Consider the following 19,312-nt stretch of genomic DNA (forward strand, 5'->3'; position numbering starts at 1 on the left):
CATTAGTATAGCATGAAAAGAAAGATTTGATAAAACAGGATAAACCTAGTTGCAATGACAAATGCGGTTTATATTATTATCAAAACAACTCTAATTTATTAATGGTAGTGATTTATTCCCAGCACAAATTAATCAAATTTTGTATAATCATTGTAAACTAAATTCCTCTGAACTGTTATTGAAAAAGTTGTAAATAAAACTGGAACTTGATTTAGTCACTGCTTTCATCAAAACACTCAGTGAAATGTCTATGTACATTATACATTGCATATCCACAGCTGTTGGATGGGGAAATGATATCTGTAGTCATTGCAAAGTTTGTTCTTCACAGTTCAGAAAGCAAATGTGGGTGCATATGCAGTAGCATTCGTTCTGATCAAGAGTGTTCTTTTGAAGTAAATATCCCAATATCCCACTTGGTCACATTTTAATTCATTCTGTGGATCAGTCTCACAAGATCTGTACTTGGTTCATTCTGGATAAGGCTCAACAAGGAAGTGACCAACTGTGTGTGATCACTCTGTCCATGGGACTAGGCGAGTACAAGTACAAAGTAACTCACCTAAAGTCTGGATGTTGGGTCCTCAATTGCTTTGTTCTACCACTTTGCAGCCATCACACTGCACTATTTGCTAATGTAGGTAAATCCTTTCTTTAACCATTCACAAATCATGCAGTATTAATTGATACTTTTCAGAGGTACTAAGGCAGTATCCTCAGATGTTAGCTTTCCTCTTGGTTTTCCTTGACTTAGAGCATTCCCTTTATTGTTGAGATATCTGCAACCAAAAAAACCACCAATAACTCTATGACTGATACCTTTCTGAATTAAGGTATCTGCCAGCTCTTCCTCGACAACTGAGGAATTAGTATGTCTTCTATGTGTTCCTTAGGAACAGAGACAGATCCTTTTTTCCTGGTACGTTTGGTCTTTTGCTGATTAGGAAGATGACTGTAGACTGCAGTATAGTAGACACTACTCTACTCAATTTTATTTGAAATTTTCTCTCTTCCATTTGTTTTATTAAAATACTAAATATCAGAGGCCTTTGTGGAATACCTCTGAATTCACCTCATGAGTAAGACCATAGCTACAGCTGAAGTCTGTCTTGAAACAACCATCTAGTCTTTCTGATGATTTGTTCTAAGCTTCAACCAGCATTATACATTTAGAAATTTCTTGATTTGCACTTCCCTCTCCTTCTCAGTTAAAACAGGAGAGTTCCTCAGCCCTAGGCACTCCCTGTCAGGAGCTCACTGTTTTGATGTAGACAGCTAGTACTGAGTCTGATTTAAATTACTCAGGCTAGCTTAATGAGATCATAAATACAAGTGTGAATGCATTTTTTTTTCAGGATTCCTCATGTATCTATACGTCCAACATGTTTCAACTGAAGCCTAACTAACTCTTTACCAGACCTGCTAATATATAAAAGGTCAATAGGTAGGACATGCCATCTATAAATATTGATCCCCAAACCACATCATCCTTTCAGATTCCCACACAGTTTCTGAGGACTTCAAATAGTGTAAGTCCAATACAGTCTTTCAATTCTTTTATCATACAAATTAACATACTTTTCTTGTGGTATCACTTGGCAGCTCAAGGAGCTTTCAGAAAGCAATCTTAACATTCAAATCAAAAGCTTAGCATGTTTTTCTATGCAGTCTGGAGGAATTCCTGAAACAAAAAACTCTTTCTTAAAGTACATCAAATGACATAGTTCATTTACTGCATTCACTATGTGTAGAAAACAATTGTTTCTCCCTGTGCTATGTTGATCCCTCCTTCTCTATACTCCTAAAGCAACAGAGAGATTTGCAGAGTCCTTTAATCTAACCCTCTGGGTTCATCTCCACTATATCTGCTCTGACACCTAATACTCCAAAAACTGAATGCAGACCCACTTTGGTATAAGCTTTATTAGAGGTTAATAGTATAGGATGAGTAAACAATCCAACTTGTACCCTAGAATTGTTCTGCGTACAAGATGCAAGTCCACTGTGTATCCCAGAAGGCCTCACAGTAGCATTTTACAATGTATAAAGACAAAACAATTTAAGCTGACTGCTGAAGTTCTTCTGGTTCCTATCAGTCTTTACATGTGTAGAAGAGAACCATGAGATGAACAGAAGTTTTTCTTCACCATTGCTACATAAGGATCCAAGAGTCTGGCACTTCACTGTTTTACACTCCTTTGTTGATTGCAATCTTATAGAAACAGAAAACATTTAGTAACTTTTTGATTAAAAACAATAAATCTCTCAATTATCTCTGCATGCTGGTTTAATACTGTTGAGCTTTTTTTTTTTTTTTAAACAACAACAACAACAAATCGCTGTCATTTCTTATATGGTGTTTTATATGGTGTTGAGCTTATTTTTGGTTTATTGGGTCTGTAGCACTAAAAGAAGGACCTGATATTTTATGAGGTGTGAATCAAAATCTCAACAGAGATAGGTAGGTGAAATTATAGGCACATCCTTTTTGACAATATTCACATTTGAAGCACCTTTATGGCTTTGTACCATATGCACACTGATATTGACCTTAACATCCACAGATAAAGATGGAAATGTGTAGCTATTAATCCACACCTCAGTAGCTTGCCAAATTCTTTATTGTCCCATGATTTTAGCCCACTAGTTTTCTGTTTTAATTAAGTAACAACAACTGTGAAAATGTAATAAATTCTGTATAAACAGCTGAGCATACTTCTGAACTCTAGACTGTATTGATTTCAGTCTAGTAGATCATAACCATGGGGACGATGTGCCTGAAGGGTAAAAAAAAGTAAACCTAGAACTCTGTCATCTCATTTTTATTCTCTGTTGTGACACCCTCCTGCTTCTGGGGATGCAGAGTGAGCAATTTTAGTCCAGCTGTAATCCTGTGTTCTGTGGCTCAGCATACTGGGGCATCACAGAAGTGCAGCAGCGGTCTCTTTCCCAGAGGTTGAGGGCATCGCTTCTCTGTGGGCAAAGTGCGTGATCTTGCTGCAGTACCCACCATCTGCCTGCCTGGAGCTCCTGGGAACAGGAGCATTTTATTTCTTTGTTGAAACGTATTATGTAAGCCCACATATTTTGCACAATGTAATTTTGCACAATGTGCAGTGTCTCTTTTGGTCATTTGTATTTCCCAGCAGTGCTAATTAGATCAGCACAAGGGGACTCAGCTAACCAACTGAGACTGTCCCAGAATAAGCAGCTCCTTCACACACTATGCAGCTGGTCCAGTGCTCAAAAACCAAGTGCTGTCTTTTATGCTAAAGTACTGTACACAAAAGTACCCTTGATTGCCTAAAGACATTTCTATATTTTCTGAGCTTAGCAACATACAGTAATTTGAAAGTGCTTATTGTCCTTGCAGAGGCTTTTTTCTTTTCTTTTTTTTTCTTTTACTTATTTTTTATTTGAAAAATCAAACCTAGTTTTGTAGCTGTTTGAGAACAAGGTAATTTGAAACTACTTTGTCTTTGTGCACTGGGATTCTGCTATTGTTGACTGATACAGAGACATTAGTTCATGCCGTCCATTGTCCCTGCATAGAAGTGAAGAATGGCATTGCTGTTTCATAGAAAACAGTGAGCAGTAAGTACAAAGAAATAATTTGCTTGGTCATCCATGAATCTCTCTGTTGTATCTTTGGTGTTTATTCTTTCTGTGTGTGTACGTGTGTGTTTTTTCGTTGTATTTAATCCTGCTAGCTTTTTCTATATACATGAAAGCAGGAGGGACTGTAGGAATTGCATTCTAAGTGAATGATTCAGAGGCAGTTAGAGAGGATGTCCGCCCTGCCCTATTGCAGGAGCTAGAGCATCCAGGCTCTGATGTCAGGTGTTTTATTTCTTCCTTTATCTTGCCAAAATGTTAGCCAAAGACAGATCGCTAAGCATAAAAGCCCAGAGCTTGATGCAGAACAATATTTCCTCTGGTCTGAAATGCCCTGATACCTGTAGCTGAGAGTTTGAGCAAGTCCAGAGGAGGCCACGAGGATGATCAGAGGGCTGGAGCACCTCTCCTGTGACGACAGGCTGAGAGAACTGGGGATGTTCAGCCTGGAGAAGAGAAGGCTCTGGGGAGAGCCTTCTCTTGCAGCCTTTCTGTACTTAAAGGGGCCTTATAAAAAAGATGGAAACAAATTTTTATTTGGGCAGATAGTTATAGGACAAAGGGAAATGGTTTTAAACTAAAAGGGGAAATTTAGATTAGATGTTAGGAGGAAATTCTTCACTGTAAGTGTGATGAGGCACTGGAAGGGGTTGCCCAGAGAAGCTGAGGATGCCCCATCCCTGGAAGTGTTCAAGGCCAGGCTGGATGGGGCTTTGGGCAACTTGGTCTGGTGGGAGGTGTCCATGCCCATGGCAGAGCGCTGGAAGTAGATGAGGTACCTTCCAACCCAAACCACTCTATGACTCTATGAATATTGCAGGATTTAATTAATTCGCAAGTAAGCAAAATATCAAAGAAAGTTGTAGTGGCATTCTGTAGCAAACCCAATGCACAGTGTTATTCAGGACTAGTAAGGGCTCAACAACTTCATGTAAATTTTTCATATTGCAGTGTGACTCAACATTTTACCAAAACTTACACTGCTTTGATTGTACATTTCCTGCACATCTTTGAAGCTTGACTAGGGTAATGGATTATGTCAGAAAATACTTTGAATGGGCTTTACATTAAGGTAACAGATAGCATCTATCAAGATCTTGTGCTGCAATAGCTAATAAGTTTGTCACAATAAAAAGATGCTTAACTGACAAATTAGTGCTTTTTGAACCGTCCTTCAAAACCACACAACCCCTTGGCTTATTTGGATCTTTTCTTTCTTTCTCAAACTCAGACTTATTCTTTATGCCATTCTTTTAATTACTAGTATTAATTGTTAATTAATCTTGAAAGATTATTAATTGCATTATAAGATTGCACAATGAATGGTGAGGCTTTAGATGTCTTCCAGAAAGAAAATAGGACTACCTGTGCCTTGTTCTCCAGACATTTTAAAAAGTGGATGCTTATTTTGTAATAGATTTTTATAGCTATATCTAGTGGGTTTTTTTGTTTGTTTGTTTGCTCTTTAACATTAGTTTTGTAGTGAAATTATACACTATTTTCAATTTATATACATATATATATGTGTATATATATTTTTTTTTTCCTGACAGTCCCCTATGTAATATTTAAGCATCCTGGATGCCTTAGAGGAATGGACATGCCAGTCAGGGAAAGAAAACTGCATTTTGGTTAAAAGCTCTAATTCACAAGCCAGTGTGAAATTAAAATCCTGAATAATATATAGCCTTAGAAATATGTACGCCGTACTTTCGATGGGATTAACAGTGCAGTTCTAAATACTATGTCCACTGTTCCAGTGCTTGTCTAGTTATTTCAAGATGGTATCACTATGGATTTCAAGCTGAAAGGTGCATCACACAGAAATTAAACAGAGAGGACCATGTCAGTTAATTGTTCTGAGCACTTCCATGTGTATAAAGCAGGAGGACACCTTCTCAGCCTCATGATTATTGACATGTTTTATGTTGTCTTTATTTCTCATTACTGAAAAAATAGCTATAAAACACCTCCCATTATAATCTTTTTAGTGTATTACTCTTGATATGAAGGCCATGAAACTTGACTCAGGAAACCAGATTTCAGGGTGAAAGATACACATCTGATAACATATATATATATATACGTGTGCAATTCAGTTTCAGAGATTAGCAATAATTTTTTGAATCCTGCTTTCAAAGCTCAGTTTATCTATCGGAAATTGAGTTTGCACTTCATAAATATCACGAGTATAAAGTCTGCAAAATGGTGTTCTGCTATTTATGCAACAAGCTATTAGAAAACCAGAAAATAATGTATTATGATTGTGATTTTTCTCAGTACATTATGGGTTCAGACTGAGATGCTGTAAAGACTTTAAAAATCTGGGCACCCATGACTCAAATACTAACTTAAATCACACTTTCTAACTATTATTAGAACTCATACAATTGTAACCTTTGTGAGCTTGCTTTCCTCCTAAATTGTGTTACTGGGATTTACCCAGAGTAATCTGTCTCTTTTAAAAAATGTCAGTACACCATTCACAGCCTATTAATATGGCAATATTATTTCCAGAAGTAAGGAAAATAAGTCTCTATCTCAAGCAATTAAAATTATATAGCTATGATTTAAGTAGAATATCTTTCATTTAATTCAGGTCTGGTAAAACTACGCCACTATTCCAATCCAGTTTTTCATATTTTATTCAAATAATTGTCAAACCTCGAAGTTCTACCAAAGAACACAAAGAAGATAAAACTAAAAGAGTACTAGAGAAAAAGAACATTTGTGTCCCTAGTAGATGAACTGCCATCTTACTGCTGTATTCGTAGAAAAGAGGAGTATTAACCAGAACAGTAACTTTTCCATTAAAAGTGAAGAGCTGTCTACTTGTAAAAGGAGATGGTTTTACCTGTCACAAAGCAAGAACAGGAAAATATTTCTCCATAGTAAGACAATTCTGGAACACATTCTTGTTCTACTTTCGCCTGAATAATGAAACCGGTAAAATATGATTCTATCTTCTTGATAAAGTAAGACCGATAATGTATCTGCATAGCTCTCAGCACAGTTTTTTAGGAGGAAGCAGCCCAGAAAGGAGCCCTGAGAGGACTGTAGAGGGTCTGGATTTGTAGAGCAGATTTGGCTTTGGGTAGACATAAGTGTAGGTTGTTGGTTCCTGAGAACTGTCTGAACATGTTCTTCCTGCAGGTATTCTGAGCATTAGAGTTGCTTCTCCACCAGATGACACCAAGAGAGGCATCAGGGTTTCTCTGTTACCTTACTTCCCTTTACAGCACTGAGAATTAAGCTGACACAATAAGGCATAATTTGTACCCAGCCAGAATGAATGAGCACACATATCCCCATTATTATATATCAGAGATTAATGCTGCCTTTGAGCTTTTCTAGAGAAGTCAATTTTTAACTGTATTTTTCTAACAAGCATGTCAGTAAGCAGTACACAGAGAGAAGCATGTTTTTTTGTTGTTTTCCAAATATATGCATGTTTAAGTTAATATTCTGGTATTGTTTGATTACAAAATAAAATTCTTACATCTTTATGACTTCTTGTTCCTTTGGTTAACTTGTCCATTGGGCATTTGTGGCTAATGTGGATTTTCCTAGAATTCAAAACAGCTTCCTAGCAATATATCCAGCCCAAATAACAATATAAATATTTTTTCTGAAGCTAAAAGAAACCTTATTAGGCCTATTCAGATGTTTTTTGTATGCTGTAGTCAATCTCTGGTTAAGTTTGTTCTGTGAGTTTTCAGCTTTATGTGCCATCAATTTTCAGAGAAGTTTTGTCTTTAGAAGAATATCTGTAAGATGCTTTATTTCCCTATTGCAACTTTTCTTGTTGCAGTCGGTTCAGAGCTTTCTATCACTTTCTTTGGGACCTGTATTTGGGAGTTAGGCTGCTTAACAAACAGTGGCTGTAACAAGATTCAAGCCCCATTGAGGTACCCTTTGTCCAAATAAAAATATATCTATGACTGAGAGCTTCTGACTACTGGGTAGAAAGTAGGGACTATTTGAAGAATTTTGTATATGTGTTCAAATTTCAAGACGAGAAGTGTATCCTGAGCTCTGACAAGCTGACAGTGTCATTTTTGACATTCTCACTTTGTAAGTAAATGCATAATCCCTTACAATGTAGTGTTTGTCAAAAACATCTGTAGAGGTAATTATTTCCTTTGTAGTAAGTCTTGTAGGAACAATTACAGCCTTTTAAATATCTCAGTAGCAATCATTAATGTTTATGTGTAAGTTATCAGTCAAATCAACGATATACTGGAGGCACCTACAAACAGCTCTGTTCCATAATTAGGAAGTGTTGCTTTAGTGAATTTCAAAAACAGAGTAAATAGCAGTTCATTTCTAGACAGCCTTTGTAGAGAAGCAGTAGCAGCGTTCTAATATTTTTTTTTTTTAAGCTTTATTTATACACCTACTAACTAGAACATGGAAGAAAAAATCTTCTGAAAGTAAAATACCCAAACTGTCCTCTCAGTATCATGAATTATAGTGGTTTTTTTTTTTTTTTTTTTTTTTTTTTTTTGCCAGCCAGTTGTATCATGGTATTTCCCAGATACTCCAGTCAAGAACTGCAAAGCACCTCTACATAGCAGAGCTACAAAATGATTTTACTATTTAAATGGCAGTTCTCTGAGGTTAAAGTCAATGTTGCATGCAGACTCTGGTTCCTGCAACTGGTTTTTAAACAATAGAAGCCTGTTTCTGTAGCCCTGACTGGAGATCTACTATTTTAATAACAGCTGAAGCTCACTAATCTGAGACAAGGTACAAAATGCAGATGCTTTTGGCTCAGCTGACACAGTCTCCCACTGACACAGTCTCCCAGTATTGTGCAGGCCATGTTTTTGCTTCTGGCATACTGCAAACTTAGAGTTCAAGTCTTATATTTCAAATATAGGCTTAAGGTTAGCCACAAAACAAAGAAAATAATTCCACACAAGATATACTTTCACATTATTCCAAGGGTCACTCTTCCCCTGGCGTCCACCTTTTGCTGCTGTGGGGTGTCCCATTGTTGTAGTCCTTACTCAGACTGCCCCAGTAGCACCTGCCTGAGGATGGGTGTCAGAGGGCATTGAACCAAACCCAGGTTGTCCTCAGGCAGTGACAATACTTCCATCCTCAGCAAGGCAGAAAGCTGAGTTAGGTCAGAGAGTATTAAAACCTCAGCTTGTCTCAGTCCAGGAAGAGCAGGAGGAGCACATCTCCTACAGACATTAGGGAATTGCTACTTGTATATAGACATACATCCATATCTAAGTGCTAAGGGACCTGTTGTGGAGAAATTTTTTTCATTTTTTGGCTAGATTTTGTTGTTTTATTAACACAGTCTGCATTCTGTACCATACTTATGCAATTTGTCCTACAAGGATATCAAATCCTTAAATTTGAAATGCTAGGAGGGGGCTATAAAAGGTGGAATCTAAGGATGGAAATGCCGGGGGGGTGGGGGGGCACAAAATATGTGTAAGTGATATATAATACAAAAGATCAATAAGCAAAAAAAAAAGAAAAAAAGAAAAAGTAATATCAATACAATAAAGAGAAAAGGAAAGGCTACAAAATAATAGGCTATTAAAAGAGAAGGCCATTTCCCAATTAATAAACTAAATCTCAATGTCTTTCATCATATTTGATGCTTAGAGAGCCCCATGATCTATTATTTTCCAAAGTCTTTACTCTTGAAATTTACATAGATCTCCAGTAAAGGATCATGAAATTGAATTTATTGGTGTAGTTCCAAGTATGAAAGAAATTAATTTTCTTCCTGAGAAGTCTAATTTTCCTTTAAAATTCCCACTTGTTTCTCTGTCCCGCTTTATCTTACTACATATTTCACAGTGATGATAGCTCACCCCTGATGTTTTGAGATTTGCCAGATAAGATGTCTGATGGCAGACTTGGCTGAAGGTAGTAGTGGAAGACAGACAGAAGTTCAAAGAAGACCCACAGAGTTTAATGTAGGGATAGAAAAGCTTTAAAGATTAAAATGTACAATCTTCAGCTAATGACTGGAATGTAATACATGCTTCTTGCAATTTACTAAAGTGTTGTTATACTGTTTTCAGAATACTGTTATAGAGATTATATACTTTACCTGGAAACCTGAAGTAACTAACAGGGTTGAATATACAATGATAAGTGAAGTGCCAAAATTCATATTTATATTCCCCTGAGTACTAAGTAGTTCTGTTGAGAATATTTTCCTTTAAATAACAGACTTAGCTGCAGGCTGCATTTTAATAACCAATCCTTAAAAAATCTAATCCAGAGTTTGTGTTATTACTTTGGAATATTCGTAATGATTTTATTTTTTGTTACTGTTAAAAAAATAAAAAATAAAACAAATCATTTCATACTAGTTCTGAAATGTTATATGCATGTCATCTTTATTGATCATGTACTCAGTAGGACATTTGTTTAAGATGTTTGTAGTACAGACACTAGCAATTCATATGAACAGTGTTAATCATCAGGTCTCCTTTAATTGATACTTTTTATGGATATTTTTTGGGGGTTTATTGCTAGAAAATATTATTCAACTAATGAAAAAAATGTCTAGTGAGTATATTTTATCTCTTGTTCACAAACTTAGTTATGGGTTAGGTGGAGCTCTCAGGAGGGGAGAATATTACTCTTCTCCTGAGAGGGCCATCTGGGGAAGAAGCTTTGAGAGAAGAGGAGATGTGACAGTTGATGTTTTTGGTTGTTTGTTTTTTTGTTGTTGTTTTTTTTTGTTTGTTTGTTTTAAGTTTAAAATCTTTTCAATTACTTTAGCAGTGAGAAGTCAGTCATGTTTTGGAGTCCTTTCTGACATGGACTTTCTCTCTGCTATGTACTGCCAGTCCCCCACCACTGCTCAAGTTTGCTTTGCTGCATTTAATTGCAAACAAAACAACTAATGTTTTACTGATTTATTTTTTTATTTTATTTTATTTTATTTATTTATTTATTTATTGCTTATACAAGCCTCAAGTGGTGGTGGTCAGGAGAAAAGGACTGGAGGAGGAATTATAGGTCACTCCAGGTTAGGCCTTATATGCCAGAATGAAAAAGTCATAGAAATTTTTGTAGGTATGTGGGCAAGATGTCACTGAATTGATGGAGATGACTGAAAGAAGTTGTACATGATAATTTCAGGTATTCTGAATTCTCACTGGACCATTTCCAAAAATATTCAGAAATGAGCAATTAAACCATATGCTCAGGTTTTTATTCATGATGGTCTTGATTTTCTTTATAGAGCTGTTACAGGGTCACAAAAAATACTTCTTGCAGCCACTGCCATGGACAAAAGACTTTTTAATCTCATCAGTAGGGAAAAGAACAAATAAACTAGATATTCCTGTTTAAACAAAGTCCTTTAGGCTAATGAATAAAGAAGTCATTTGGGCTAATAATAATTAGTCAGTAATTTGGGCCAATGACTGAAAGGTCAGTTGGATCATCTGTGAATGAAAGAGAAGTTATTCTGGCATGCACCAAACTATGTCTTTTACTGAAGATGTAAAGAAAAAAATCGTCAGATGCCCAGGGAGGCACATCACACTAGTAATCTAAAGTTCCAGATTACACCTGAATTTGGGGGTTATTCGAGTCAGTTAGTCCTGCTCAAACTGGTGAAAGCCTATTAAGCCTATTAAGCCAGAGCTTTTGACCTGGCCAAATATAGGTGTCCCATATTTACAGTCAGAATTGGGAGCTTGTTGAAAAAAAGGGGAGACATGGATTCATGCAAGTAGGGCAATAGAAGAAGGGAGGCAGTTTATACTAAAAAAAATGTTTGTTCATTTTTGCAAGGTACATGCCCTAAGTTATTTCCTTTATTTTTCTCAGACACAGGTCATGTACTATCTAATCTAGATATGAGAGGTTTGCTTACTCGTAGATTTTTCAAACCAGAACTATTTATAGAATCTAGGGAAGCTGAAATATTTTCAAGGCAAATTATTCTTGGTTGAGATGTAATGACTAAAAAAACAATGAGTTAAAAAAATTAAAAAGTTAAAAAAATGAGTTAAAAAACAAACAAACAAACAAACAAACAACAATGGAGCACACCAGATTTTGGGAATTCACTTCACTAAAATGTTATGAGAAGAGATGAGAAGATGAGAAAACAGTAATAGGTGAATATTGTTGAGAAGTTATAACCATAAAAATTGTGTTAAGTATAAGAAGTAAAATATTTAGAGGTGACATAGTGGGAACAACAAGAGGGGTGTTCATGTTTTGCAAGTAGTCCATCACTGAAAAATAAAATACCAGAGTATACTCCATCTGAAACATCTGTGGTATACCGAATGGAAAGTTACAAACAAAACTAAACAAAACAAATTCCCTGCAATATTTAGAGCTAGAGAAAATTATAGCCCTCCTTACATTTATCTCTGTCATTTTCTCAGAAATGGCAATTACCTTCTTCAGTTTTGAATCTTTTAATGAGCTGCAAACTGTTCAATATGCTTTTGTATGCATGTTCTTTATTGCATTTCTTTTTTGATTGGGCTTTGCTGCTAAATTTTGAGAAGGGAAGGAAACTTGACATTAATATATTAAAACCATAAAAAGATATACTTTACTCATTAAATTCATGAGTAAAATATGCAAACAGAGCATTTTTTAGTTCAACCAAGTGGTATCTACTTTTATAATCTATGGAGTCAAATTCATTCTTGGTTATGAGTTTGCCGTCATGATTGGTATCTGCACCTAAAACATACATTATGAAAGAGATCATTACTGGAAGTATTTAATTCACATCCTATATTTCCCAGCTAGCAAAGCAATGGGATTCATTGGAGTGAATGAAACTGAAGCCTCAAGCCAGGAAAAAGAAAAAAAAAACAACACCCCTCGTGGCTGCAAGCTGGTGAATGGTTGTTGTGCAGTTATCAGCCTCCTCCTGTGGCAGCGGTCAAAGAACATTTTTAATTATGGTCTCCGGACTGGGTTTTTAAAGCTTATGCTGTGTAATACCACTTACATACAATGGCTTTTCCTTTCATTGTCACACACAGTGAGCAGGATGTAGCCTTCGTAAACTCCTTGTTTCTGAGCTCTTTCTTGTGAGCTGTTGTTGAGCTGCCTTAGGGCTGGTGGCACGACACTACGGGCACCGGCAGCCTCTGAGCATCTCTCTGAGGTGCTCCACTGTGGACCTCAGGGAATAACAGAAAACCACAAGCTTAGGTTCATGTCTGGATTTTTTCAACATCTCAGTGGTTTTAAATGTACTGTGAAAAGAGAAAATTGAAAAAAGAGAAAGTTGAATTTTCCAGAAATCATGTCAGTCCTGGGTACCTGACACTTGTCTAAATAGATTGCAAATGGCTTGCGCCACTAATTAGTGGCGTGGTGTTACTTTCTGTAAAAACAGTGACTGCTGTTTTCTGACTGCTTCTCTTTCTTCAAACTTATTGATAATGCCACTAAATTTCATTTTTCCCGTGAAAGTGAACCAACTAATATGATTTTCAATCTGTTGTTTCAACCTTTTGAAGGACATAGTCCTATTATTTTTCCTTCTCCTGTCATGTTATTTTTGATTTCTCTATTCTGTAACATGAGGTCTAGTTCAGTGCTGTTAAATCAAAGCTGTTTTACATTCTTGTGAATCACTATAGTTTCTTAGGGCCCCAAACTACAGATGTTACATTTTCTTCTGCTTGTACTTTAAAAGGATCAGGCTGCTCAAAAGTTCCTGTCCAGCATTATAAATATCTGGAAAGCACATCTGGAGTCAAATCAGATATGCTTTTGACAAGCATCTGGTAAAGCAACAAAGGTTTTTAGGGAAGAAAAACATAAGAGTGACAACTGGGGGAATGAATTAAAAATATTGCATCTGCTGTTCAGGACTCTGGAGCCATTTTATTTTTCATACTTTCTAAGATTTAAAATTCATTGTTATACCAGATTCAACAAAAGGGTAGCTTATGCCCAAAGAACTGAAAAATGTCAATTAGGTGAGAATACAATGAGTTTTGAAGAAGGAAATTTGTCAATAGTACATGTACGGTCTGTAGTTCATCTGACTGCTCTTTAAAATAGACTTTGCTCCTGTTAGAGTATATACTCAGATAATGAGAATGATTGCATATGTTTCACTTCTGCTAAGAAGCTGGCAAGGTTTTTGTTTGTTTGTTTGTTTTTACCCTCCTGCATGATGTTCAAGTCTTACTTTTGTTACAAACTTTTGCATTTTAATGTGTGTGTAACCCAAACAAGGCTGTAGACTCCTCCTCTTGTAAATATATGTTTTTATAATCCAGTGTGGAATAAGCATTTAGGCAAAAATATCAGGTGACTCTTTATGAAATGCTTAGGAGGTTTTAGTGCATTTGTTAACACACGGTGAAGTAAATGGCTGTGTTTGAAACAAAATAAAAAAATCACTTAGAGGGTCAGAAATCTGTGTAGACTCCTAAACTTACTTATGTCATAAGTGGAATGATTCAGGTTTATGTCAGCGGGCAGGCTACAGCTGTTGTTCTTGAGCTGGCATTTTCTCAGGCTGCCAGAAAGCATCTGCATCACTGGGCATGTTCTGTATATTAGAGCAAGAAGAGCAAGAGCTGCAGGACCTTTATTCTCTGCAGCCGATCAGAAAGGACAGCAAAACCTGATCAGGAGCAGAATGTCTTTCTGCAGCCTCCTCTAGCCTTCACCTCCACTGAAATCTTGTTAAAAAAAATAACAGGAGTAAGGATGGTCTGGTCTGCAAAGACAGCTCGTTGCGAGAAAAAGGGTTAGGGGTATCAAAGTAGTGGACTAAGTGGCTCAGCCTGGATCCTGGAACAACAGAGATCTGTATGGGGATTCTCAGCATCTGGGAACTGGACACACAGGTATTTCTTTGTGTCTGTTATGAGTGAGGGATTTTTTTTGTATTTCTTTTTTTTTTCTTCTTTTTTTATTTTTTATTATGAAAGTCTGCTGGTTTTTGCCTTGAGCTAAGGATGATGGAAATTATTTATAAGCTTTTTATAAACCTGGCACAAAAGGTTTTGAAGTTATTGACAAAGAGCAACAATAATAAGATTATGGACTTGTAATTGAGAGATAAATAAGAATAGCTGCAAGGAGAAATATATTTTAATATATTTTAATTTATAACCATTTGTGCTCTTCAGTGACTTTCAAATAATTTGGTGGGAATATTATTTGTTCCTTTTTACAGGAAAATCTTTAGAGAGTCCAAGTCAATAAGACATTTGGCAGGTGTTTCAATAGCAAATGCCATTTTAAAAAGTATTTTAAGGTTGAATTTATGAAGCAACAAGTTAGAGAGCTATCTGATTACAATTTCTCATCTTGGCAATACGTCTCAGAACTCAGTGTTGTAATGATTTCCCATACTTTTCTTATGTCAATATTTCAGAGAAGGAAGAAATGCAGTTATTTATAGAATTTTTCCCGTAATTATAAATATGATCCATACTCCAGGTTAAAAGAAATGGAGAGGAAATATATCAGGAAATATTTATTAATCATGTTAGATTATATAGATATATATATACCTGTAATAGTGGACCGAGATACACCAGTCATTAGCTAAACAATACTTTTAGTTGTTTTCTTCTGAATTTATGGTTAAAATGGCAAATACTGGGTTTTAAACTCAATTCTTTTTTCCACATTTGTTTGCAGTGCTATCCTAAGATGTTATATTACTAATGACTCTTTTCGGTGGTAGAAATAAAATATGTACCCTGGTTTGTTATGGTGTCTTTTTCATATGTGAGCACATATTTCATTAGAAATAAATAACACAAAATATTTTATCATATTTGTATGGTCATTAATTACAGATAATAACTAGTTTAACTGTGTTTTATTCTGGTTAGACTTGTATTGAAAACACTGAACACTGCAGAGACATTTTAAACATTTTTTTGGTTCAATAAATAGGTAGAAAATTGGTCCATGGTCACAGGGAACATAATACCTAATAATGTGTTATACAGATATATATGCATGTCACTATGTAATAATAATGTTACCAGTTGTGCAGGAAAAAAAAAAAAAAGACACCTCACTGTATTTTCTCAACTGTACAGATTTAGCCAATTATCATTAGCTGTTTTTAACCTTTACAGTAATCAGTACTAAATAATATTATACCAACTACATGCCATAACTAGAGAACTTTGTGCTTCTGTCATCTGTCTTGACAGAAACATGAAGGAAAATGAGGCACCAAGACTTTACAAGTGATTCATTGGTTCTTTCAAAGCAATATACTTTTAAATCATCTTTTCATTTTTCTTTTCCTTGACAGGAGGCATCGTTGATAAGGACCTTCGTCACTACCTCAATTTACGGTTCCAGAAAGGTTCGGTGGACCATGAGCTCCAGCAGATCATAAGAGACAATCTCTACCTCCGCACGGTGCCATGTGAGTATGGTGGAGATGAACAAGTGTGTTTTCTTAGTGGCAACAGACTGTCTGAATTAATGCTGCTGAGGCCATTTGCAAAGTGCTGAGAGGTGGACTGTAGATGAAGCAGTCTCCCTGTAAATAGATTAATGGCTTGGTTCGTGTCTTCCGTGCCATCGCTGTGGAACTGAACAGTCTAATTCTGAATTAATTTCTGAAACTGCATGGTGTTTTCAAAGTTGGAGCTCTCATAAACTGTGGCTGTAGAAGAATAATCTTTTTCTTCTGCAGTTTTAGAAAGCACAAATTTAAAGAAAAAAACACTTTTCTGGGCTGGTTAAATTGATGTCCGACAGAGAGAGTTTGATCTGTATCGTATTTCACCATGATACTTTACTGAATAGTACTGTGGGGTTTAAAATGCAAAAAGGCAACAGAAGAAACATGCGAAGTAGGAAATCTTGTAGTTTAAGTGCAGCTGGCATGGCAATGAAAGTTCAGAATGTGCATATGTGTTAGTTTTGTTGTTGTGTGAGTGAGTGGTATCTATAAAATGTTCTGAAACTTCTAGTATCATTTTATAGCTATTGAAAGTTTTCACCTATTTCTGCAGTAGACATGAAATTAAGCAGACTAATATAAGCCATGTCAGACCATCAGAGCCATGCCTTTCAGAACAGATCTTCTTGGTGGACAGATGATATATCATTTGTGTTGGAATGAAGTTCTGGTATTCCTCCCTCATAAAACAGTTGCTTGGTAGACAAAAATAAAATAAAAATGGTGCTTCTGTTGAAAGCAGACCTTTTCTGGCAAAGAAAAGGAGCACCTTTGAATTATGTCACAACATACTTTTGAATGCTACATTCTTTCATTACATTAAAGAATGGAGCTTTAAAGTACCAAAAAAAGAGGCTTACATCTGTTTTCTTTTGAAATCTGAAGACAGATAAATACAATGTCTTAATTTGAGGGGTTCCATTCATCCCTTATTAGAAAGGAATGTGGACAAAAAAAATAAAGAATGATTACCTGTAGATTACCTGTACACAGAAAATCAGAAACACTGTATCTCTGTGACATTTGTGGTGAATTAGATTTGTCTGAAGGTGCTAAGAAACATCAGACCTGAAATGCAGAGGCAAGTACAAAGACGTTTTGAGATTAAATCCCTCTTCTTAAGGTGCCTGGGTGTTCATTAGCATAACAGTATACTTATTGTAGTCCCACCACACACTTCTTAATGCTGGAGATCCAGATTTAAACAAAGGAAAAACCAACAATATTACAAGTATTGCACATGTGTAACAGATACTGTGTATGGGCAGTAGGGCATGATAACTCTGTTTATTTGTTTGTTTGTTTATCTTAATCAAGGCAATAATAAAATGTTCTCATTGGTCAAGTGAAATACAGTACCAGCAGGAACAAATTTATCGTTCAAACAGGAGCACTGCAACCACAAAGACCACAATTTGAAACCTATGAACACTCAAGACTACCTCTCCTTTCTGCTGTGATTTATTCATCTTCTGTGTCATCATATGTGGTTAGATTCTTGAGTTATTATCATATTACATTTTGAGCAGTTTTAAGAAAGAACCAGATTTTCAAAAATTTTAGAGTGACATGGATGACAGCTTCTGAATCATGAGGTAAGCAGGTATGTTCTTGGATGGAGTGGAAGAATCTTTTCGATAGGAGTGAAAGAATAAATAGTGTCCAAGAGCAAATGACATATTTTCTTTGAAATTTTCTTGAAAATCCTATAAAAATGGCTGTGTTCTGGGAAAAAGAAATTAACAAAAGAAGTCAGGATGATCTGTGGTTTGCTAAAGCAGCTTCCGTAATCAAGTGGGTGAAAAGGACACCCTCACACAGATTGTAACCCAGATTTCCCTTCAATCATAATTGAGAAGAATCTTTTTTTAATGCAATTTTCTTCTGTCTCCAACATTCCTGTTTCGGAGGGAAAATGATCAAAACTCTGTTCCTTTTTTTTTTTTTTCCCATATAAATTAACTAATTTTTGAATTGTGAACTTACTTTCCAAGGGTGCTGATATTCAAAATTTTGTCCTTTAGGAAGTATTTGTTTTTTGGCAGTCCTTTGTTTTGGAAGCTCTCAATGTAGGCTGACAGTAATGGTTCTGAACACTGTACTTAACAACTGGTAGGGAGATTTCTCTAGTATGAAGCGGTAATATTTAAGTGACTATAACATCGCCCACAAGTTCACTGAATAATGAGGAGACTAACCACATGCTCATTACAAATCTTGCATCAAATGTTGACACAGCAAAAGCAGCATTCAGTTGGTCAAATTCTTGTGCAGAAAAATATATAGAGAGCCAACTGCAGATAACGTAGCCTTTTTTTCCAATGACAAGGTTGTAACATAAACAGAACAAATCTGAAAAATAGGTGACAACCTTTTCCCTTTAAAAACACACATACAAACTTTCCTCAGTTATTGAGGTACAGTTGCCAGTGAAACCAGATGAATGTTTGTAAGAGGGTCCTTGACCTTAAGTTTTTACTGTTCTTTGCTTTTTGTTAAGATTGACAGCACTGGCCCTAGCAATGCAGTGGGCATGACCACTGATTGCTCAGCCATAGGCTTTCCAGGTCAGACTAAGACATCTTTCACTTACATAAAATGAATAAGTGTTTTCTGTGAAACTAGGAAGCAGAGAACCAAATCCATACACGTTTTAAATCAAGATAAGCCAAATGTAGTTAGATCAGGTAAAATGGTATTTACTGGATAAGAATTTGAATTTTAAATTATATTTTACCCTGTGTGCATCAAAGGTGGATGGGCAAGGAATGCAAGATATGAGAATAAGGGATCAGTTCTGCCCTCTGGAACTGGCCCCTATGGATAGGATGAACTGCTTGGTTTTGTGTTCCTTGCATTTCCCTATTTTTAGTACTGTGGTGCTGCTTTCTACAAAACTAGAAATGACCATGTAACCCTAAGAGTCAAATACTGCCTTCCATAAGTGGCTGCAGTTCACAGTGCCATATGAAATTGATTTTCACTGCATTGTCAACAGGAATTACACACATATATCCCAGGGCAGAACGTGCGATTGTATTTGCAGCAGTTGAGATGCAGCTGTTAACTAGCTCTGTCCCCAGAGCTGTGTGACAGCAGTAATGAAACTGATACATAAACAAGAAAATGAAGAAAAAGTTCCATTAATTTGAAGCTGAGTTAGAAAAGCAATAAAGCTTTCAAGAGGCAAGGTCAAGAAACCGAAACTTTTTTAAAGATACAGTATGACAAATAATATACAAGGAAATATGTACTCTTTAGAAGACAGAC

The 19,312-nt window shown here is 36.0% G+C and overlaps 1 protein-coding gene across 3 annotated transcripts in view; it reads left to right on the plus strand.

Annotated features, from left to right (window-relative positions):
• The window catches only part of MAGI2 (membrane associated guanylate kinase, WW and PDZ domain containing 2), a 776,112-nt gene that overhangs the window by 208,619 nt on the left and 548,181 nt on the right, over positions 1-19,312 (plus strand). For all 3 annotated transcript variants that reach the window (XM_035549439.2, XM_050708167.1, XM_050708168.1), the window contains one exon: positions 15,884-16,000. In XM_035549439.2, the coding sequence (XP_035405332.1) occupies positions 15,884-16,000 (117 nt within the window). The remainder of the gene's footprint in view (positions 1-15,883; positions 16,001-19,312) is intronic.

The sequence above is a fragment of the Cygnus atratus genome, chromosome 1, assembly GCF_013377495.2.
Source record: "Cygnus atratus isolate AKBS03 ecotype Queensland, Australia chromosome 1, CAtr_DNAZoo_HiC_assembly, whole genome shotgun sequence".
NCBI lineage: Eukaryota > Metazoa > Chordata > Aves > Anseriformes > Anatidae > Cygnus > Cygnus atratus.